The sequence below is a fragment of the Sorghum bicolor genome, chromosome 10, assembly GCF_000003195.3.
Source record: "Sorghum bicolor cultivar BTx623 chromosome 10, Sorghum_bicolor_NCBIv3, whole genome shotgun sequence".
In the NCBI taxonomy this organism is placed as follows: domain Eukaryota; kingdom Viridiplantae; phylum Streptophyta; class Magnoliopsida; order Poales; family Poaceae; genus Sorghum; species Sorghum bicolor.
This window is the reverse complement of record NC_012879.2, coordinates 56,155,481-56,162,890: the sequence shown is the minus strand read 5'-3', so window position 1 is coordinate 56,162,890 and position 7,410 is coordinate 56,155,481. Positions and strand designations below refer to the sequence as shown.

The following is a 7,410-nucleotide window of genomic DNA, read 5'->3' as shown; positions in this document are numbered from 1 at the left end:
AGTAAGCCTAATAGACGTCAGTCGAGGTTAAAATCAGTCCTCTAGTGAAGTAAGGAATTTAATTATAAATATATGGAATCAATAGAAGATACTCCCTCCATCCCAAATTGTAAGTTATTCTAAAAATCTTGAAGATTCAAATTATTATAAGTTTGACCAAATTTATATAATAAAATAATAATTATTATGATACCAACTAAGTATTAGATTATGCTTTAATTATATTTTCATAGTATACTCGCTTTATGTTATAAATTTTATTATTTTTCTCTGTAATTTTGATCAAACTTGAAAATATTTTAACTTTCTAATATTTTTAAAATAATTTATAATTTAGAACAGAGAAAGTAATAGAGGATAAATACATGGGAACCTCTTAAAGAATTGTATGGGCTTTTATTTAGAGGCCCATCAAGCCCACGCACCGGCGCATAGTCTTCTGTTCATTGCAGCGCCGCGCCGACGCTCATCTTCCTCGCAGCGCCGCTCAGGGTCGGTCTCTCAGCGCAGATCTTCTGCTCCTTTCCCCACTCGCGCTCAGCGGCTCAGGCTCGGTCCCTCAGCGACGGAGGGGCAGTCCCAGGCTCCGCGGCGGCGTCGGCGGCTCCCCCTCCCGCCTCTCGCCAGTCGCCTCGCGCCCTCGCCTCCGTCCTCCGCGCACCGGCCGGCGACCCTGCGTACGCACCTCCCTCTCCCCTCCCACCTCTGCTGTACCGTGGGAGCCCGGCCAGCTGCCCAGGGTGGCCGGGCCTTGGCTCCGCCGGTGATCTTGGGGGTTCCCATGGGCGGATGCTTCTCGCAGGAGGAGCACCGGCTCCAGAGCAGGCCAGGTTCGTGCTCTTTGCTTGTCCTACTCCCCTCTCATGTATAGTTTATAGGGTACTATATATATCCGTGAGGCCAGGTTAGGCGTGGTTACCTGTGTAATCTGGACAGATTGGCTATCAGTTGCTTTTGGATTTTGGTAGAATCACCTTAAGAAGGGAGGAAATGATGGATTTTGATTGTTTGGAATGCCCGATTGTAGCATGTTGCTATCTGTGCTTGTGAGCTCATGTAACAAGTGATGGGATGTGCCATGCATAGCCTTTTTGGCGCAATTTTTCCCTATTCAATGTTGTATTTTCATGCTCTACAGTGCCCAATTTCTTCCACAAACTTTGCATGGTGTAATTTTGCTCATTGATGTCTTGTGGAAGGCATGTGGTACAATAATAGACCCATGCGTTGCTTATAGAATTGCATTATGGGGCAAGGCCTAGTCTATGGGGAAGAATAAGTCAACTGCAGCTCATAGTTTGATGTACAAATAACATCAGCAAAGTTCTCAGATAATTTGGTACCTGCGCAGGCCGTGCTTGAACAGTTCTGGTAACTTGACCTTCAATTGATTCCTGACAAGTTAGTCAAACGGTGTCTCAACTTAACCCTAATACATTTATTGGATAAAGCAAATAATGGGCAGTTTCGCAGTTGTGCTGATATCTTCATGAGCTTTAGTAGAGATTGCTTTGTCCAAAAATTCTGGGGAAGACATGACATGGACTATCCTGCTTATGCTATCTTGTGACCATAAATGCTCTCTTAAAACCATTTTAATCTTCCTTTAAGATCATTATCACTGTGCAGTTATGCTTATGCCTTCGCAGTTGTCCCGAAAGGCCTTCTTATTGGCATGATGCACAATACAGTCCATTTGCATGCACGTCATGGAACAGTGTGAATAAAAAAAAAGGAATTGTCTTCAGGGACTGAAGTATTGATGCATCTTAAAGAAATGCATTGACTATATGTACAAGCTTTGATCCTCTCCTGATGAAGTTACTTCTAAAATTTCTATCAGCTGAAGCTGCTGGACCAGACGGACTGAGGAAGTCTAAATCCGATTCTAAAGTTATAGCAAGTGTTCTTGCTCCTCCAAAAGATGTGGTGGACCTGCAAGTAGAAGGATATGGAAATGTGAATATTTTCACATATGATGAATTGAGAGCAGCCACAAAAAACTTTCGACCAGATCAAATTCTTGGAGAGGGTGGGTTTGGAGTTGTTTACAAAGGTGTAATTGATGAAAATGTTAGAGCAGGTTTCCCATCCAGACAGGTTGCTGTGAAAGAACTAAACCCAGAGGGCTTTCAAGGGGACAAGGAGTGGCTGGTAAGTCTCATTGCTCTGTTCCTGTTTCTAAACCTTTCTTTGGTAATGTACATTGAAAATAATTCCTTTTGATTTCTTGCCTGTGTGAAATCTTTACGAGGTTAGCTGTCTTGAAGACTTACTAAGTGATAACAATTTTCTTTGTAGTCTATATTGGATATAGACATTTTCCTTGCTTACCTTTTAAGAAATAACTTTCACATCGCACTAGAGGTAGAAGAGTGAAAACTAGGCTGCAAATCTACTTGCAATTGTTGGACCACTAATGGTTTTCTGATGTGTTTCCAGGCAGAAGTCAATTATCTTGGGCAACTTAGTCATCCAAATCTTGTTGAACTGATTGGCTATTGCTGTGAGGGTTCACATAGACTGCTTGTCTATGAGTACATGGCTTGTGGAAGCCTCGAAAAGCACCTTTTTCGCCGTAAGCTCTAACCGGCTATTTGCACTACCTCTTTAACATCCATTGTTCCTCATAGCGTAGGGGTGTATCATTTTTGCCTTGGGACAAATCATCAGTAGGAAGGAAATTGGTATTAGTTTCAGTTTAATCTCATCAGTGACTATTGTGCATGGCCGCTTAACCAGCCATCTACACTACAAATGTGATCTCCAAATGTAAGGGTTTCTTTTTGAAATGATAGTGGGTAGTATTTGTTTGAACTTGTGGAAGTCTTTTGATCCAACTAGCACTTCAAGTTATGTACTGAACCCTGTATTAAAGTTGGCCAGGTGATCATATGTGATTGGAGTTCTTATGGTAATTGGTAACCTGATTATTAAGAAAATGAAATTAATATACATTAGTAGATGACAATAGTTACTGCACCGGCATTAAAGTGGATGGTAGTCTTGTATGTGCTGAGTTTAATTTTCAACATCATTGATTGATCTGAAAAGCATGCTTGCTATTTTTCTCTGTAAGAGATGTTCTTATTCAAGTGGTGACAGGAAAATCTGCTAATCAAGCTTCACATATTTGATTTTTAGTTATATCTATATTTCCATTTCTAGAGGGTGTTCCATTGATTTTATCTTGCCTGTAACATTGCAGGGGTTTGCCTTAATATGCCATGGTCAACACGCATGAAGATTGCATTGGGTGCTGCAAGGGGGCTCGAGTACCTTCACGGAGCTGAGAGATCCATCATTTATCGAGATTTCAAGACATCAAACATCTTGCTAGATGCGGTTCGTGTTTCATATATTATTTTTTAATGTGTTGATAGTATTGCTGTATTTATGCTGTATTTCAATGACATGTCTAAGGTTGTTTCTGTATAAAACTTCTTTCACTACCTACCAAATTATATTTTGTAACATATTTTCCGAGTTCATTAAGGCCTCGCTTAAGTGTCGAAGCTCTTAGGTGTCGCCCTGTCGCCTTACATGCATGCCGCCGCCCACTCGATTCTGCCTTCTGCTCTATTCCACTGCTGTTCGCTTGATTTCTTCCATCCCTGCTTGCCAATCGCTCAACCAGGGGCTGTGGTGGTGGTTCATCTGAGGGCGCAGGACAATGAGGAAAGTGAAAGGAAGCGGATAGGTTGTGAGCGGCGATGGCACATCTGGAGAAGGACAGAGAGGAAGCAAGAGACAGGGCGGGGGTGGAGGCGGAGGCGGAACGACGGCTCTGAGAATGAGAGTGAGAGATGCAAGAAGCAGGGTGACAGCGCTAGATGCTTCTGGATGGTGATGTATGTAGGGGAGGGGCACATGGGCTGGCCAACCTACTTCTTACTCCTTCCTTCCTCCATTTCCTTTTCTTTTCTCCTTTTCTTCCTCCTTCACGCTGATGTCTTGCATTTCCTTACCTTTGTATGGCATCGCCTTGCCTCATGCCTCACTTGCCAAAGCGGCAATGCGGTATTGAGTCGCCTCGCCTTCCGCCGTGATAACCATGATATTTTTACTGCCATGTCTATATATCACAATGTGTTTATCTCAACATCTAGAGGAACTACTCGTGTGTATACATTGTACTAAGTCCCCCACACATGCAATTTTATTTACTGTGCCTCCAAAATGCATCCATGTTTTTTGAGGGTAATAAAGACAATTACTTTTGCCTTACCCATCTTGTAGAAACTTTTTTTTATATAAATTCCAGACGATTTTATTACTTTCTCAAGAGTTGATACAAAGGTTTGAAAAACCCACTTCCGGCTTCTGCTTTTCAACAAAATGTTGCACTCTCACTGCAGATTTTGATATGTTATGTATTAATAGATACTTCTGATAGCTTCTCATTGCCACTCTTTGCCGCTGTTGCAGGATTACAATGCGAAGCTTTCAGACTTTGGTCTCGCAAGAACAGGTCCTAGTGGAGACCAGACCCATGTGTCGACTCGGGTCATGGGAACTTATGGATATGCAGCTCCAGAATATGTCATGACTGGTAAGCAAGGATTTCCTATCAACTACCAAACTCATGGTACTTGACTTGGTCCAAATATGTTAATCCTCAATCACCAATTAACTTGATGCAGGCCATCTGACGGCACGAAGTGATGTTTATGGCTTTGGAGTTGTGCTTCTAGAGATGATTATTGGAAGAAGGGCTGTAGACAAGAGCCGACCGAGCCGTGAGCATAACCTAGTTGATTGGGCACGGCCCCTCCTCGTCCATAACAGGAAGCTGTTCCGAATAATCGATCCAAGAATGGAAGGGCAATACTCCACCAAGGCTGCCATTGAGGTGGCAAGCCTTGCATACCGCTGCCTGAGCCAGAATCCCAAAGGACGACCAACCATGAGCCAAGTTGTTGAGACCTTTGAGGCGGTGCAGAACATGCCTGAATGCCAAGACATACTCCTCCAGAACAGTATCACAGGTGCCGTGACGCTCTATGAGGTCCCAAAGGAGCCTGCAGACAGAGTTGAATTGGAGAAGGCCAAGCAGGAACCGGCAGTAAAGACCACCGCAATGCCACCCCCCGTGAATGGAAAGCCAGTCCCCCAGAGCAGGCGAACACGGCCTGGGAATGGCCGGAGCAAGAGCGAGCCATCGTTGGAGTGTAAGATGTACATCCCGTCACCAGACTCTGACGGACAGCAGCTCGGCCTGGAGGCACTCGCATCCCCAAATGGAAGCATAAAGGACCCTCCTGATGAGGATTTGTACAAGATATAACACCAGAGCAGTTTTTTTTCGACAACGTGAGCCCTCGTTGCTTGCCTTTTGTGCCTTCACCCCCTGTTCTCAAAGATCAGCCAGTTATAAATTTTTCTCTGATGGCCACCGGCCACGCTAGGGTTCCTATTCTTCCGATTAGCAATTGTATGTAGAGGAGAGTTGTGATGGAAAGCATGTGTGAGTGCCTGCCAACCTGATACACTTATTTCCGTGTGTGTGTGTGTGTGTGGGGGGGGGGGGGGGGGGGGGGCGGATTTCCACTCCAAAAATGGAAGTGGAGAGATGTGTCCTGACAATTGGTGCCGTTACCCGTCTGTTGAGTTACTTGTAAAGATGCTTGTTCTGAGTTGTAATCTTGAACAGTCCTGCGGGGAATCAACAACACCATGGAAATTGATAGATTAGTCACTGTGTTGTCAATTTGTTCAAGTCTCCAAGACCGGCAAAGGGTTTTTTTGGGTTTGGTTTCGGTGCACATCGAGAGGGAACCTAAACTCAAAATAGGTTTCCAACACAATACCTATACCCTTCAACAATACCTATAGCTTTCAACAGAGTACCCATACAGAAGACCCATTTTAGGTATTAGAAGAGGCATAACCTAAATTTTCATTTTAGGTACCAGGAGAGTGTTGTCTTTTAGGTCTTGTTGTTGGAGAAGACTAAAAATAGGTATGGAATCTTTTACCTGTAGTGCTACTCAAAGGACAAATGAGTCTTTTATTTTGGGTGACAATTGTTGGAGATAGTTGTGAAATAAGGAGGCGTCCTCCGGAGGAGCCGAAAGTTTTTTTTTTCGGTGCACAGCCAGAGTGGTAAGCTCGTGAAATAAGGTGTACTCCGGAGGAGCCGGAAGTATTTTGGCTCTTCCAAAACGCCCCGCCCCTCTGTTTTCATTAAAAGACAGCTCCGACATACGTGAACACGCAAGCTTTTAAGGCCTTGTTTAGTTCAAAAAAAATTTACAAAATCGACACTGTAGCACTTTTGTTTGTATTTGATAAAAATTGTCTAATCATGGACTAACTAGGCTCAAAAGATTCGTCTCGTCAATTTCGATCAAACTGTGCAATTAGTTTTTATTTTTATCTATATTTAATACTCCATGCATGCGTCTAAAGATTCGATGTGACGGGGAATTTGAAAAATTTTGCAAATTTTTTTGGGAACTAAACAAGGCCTAAATATACACGGACACTAACTGGACACACCCTAGGAGAAATACAAAAAAAAACCAATCCTTGTTCAGTTTGCTCAAATTTGGCTGCTACTTTCGCTGATGCTAATTGGTATAAGAAAAAAACATTAAATACCCTCCTTGGCTCATGAAATAAATCATAAAAAAGATAAGCGTCCATGTAAGTCAATGCATTGACCTAGACAAGCAATTTTACATAAAAATAACTTTCAGTTGATTAGATTATTTAGCTCATAGTAGTTAGCTAGTTAATACTCAATCAATCTCAAATTATAACACGTTTGACTTTTTTGATACCAAGTTTAACCACTCGTCTTATTCAAAAATTTGTGCAAAATATCACTTGTCATGGCTTGGTTTGTTAATAAAAAATTCTTCAAGAATGGGTTAAATTTGACTATATTTGCACAATTTTTTTGAATAATACCAGTGGTCAAACTTGTAGTCAAAAAAGTCAATTTGCACAATTTTTTTAATAAAACGAGTGGTCAAATTTGGAGTAAAAAAAGTCAAACGTCCTATAATTTAGGGTGGAGGGAGTAGCATATAGCTAATATTAGCTAGCTAACTATTGACTAGCTACCTATCATCTATACCTGTTCAAATAAAAAAAAGATAACTATTATCGTTTAGCTACTATCTGCTAATAGCTAGCTTGCTAATATCTCATATCTAATATTAGCTAGCTAACTATTAGCTACCTATTAGCTGAAGGATGTTTAGATACACAAATAATGAAAAATGATATTAAGATAAACTATTAGCTGTTATTATCTCATTTGGTTCAACTAGTGAATTAGTTATTATCTAGAGGTCTAGTTAATAATTAGCTATTTTATTAGATACATATATTTGGATAAAAAAAGATAACTACTTATTTGATGCACACGTATATCAAAATTTAAATTTTAAAAGTTTTGAC

At 41.5% G+C, this 7,410-nt stretch overlaps 1 protein-coding gene across 1 annotated transcript; it reads left to right on the top strand.

The window, feature by feature from the left end:
- Positions 447 to 5,698, top strand: LOC8069385 (probable serine/threonine-protein kinase PBL17). The gene is made up of 6 exons (XM_002438757.2): positions 447 to 830; positions 1,844 to 2,154; positions 2,443 to 2,578; positions 3,209 to 3,345; positions 4,429 to 4,552; positions 4,644 to 5,698. The coding sequence occupies exons 1-6, from the start codon at positions 782 to 784 to the stop codon at positions 5,285 to 5,287; spliced, it is 1,401 nt and encodes a 466-aa protein (XP_002438802.1). The 5' UTR covers positions 447 to 781; the 3' UTR covers positions 5,288 to 5,698.

Excerpts from the sequence above, each read along its gene's own strand:
- LOC8069385 (XM_002438757.2), top strand. The coding sequence starts at position 782 with ATGGGCGGATGCTTCTCGCAGGAGGAGCACCGGCTCCAGAGCAGGCCA. Across the intron at positions 2,579-3,208 it reads CGAAAAGCACCTTTTTCGCC|GGGTTTGCCTTAATATGCCA; the intron begins GTAAGCTCTAAC and ends GTAACATTGCAG. Across the intron at positions 4,553-4,643 it reads TCCAGAATATGTCATGACTG|GCCATCTGACGGCACGAAGT; the intron begins GTAAGCAAGGAT and ends AACTTGATGCAG.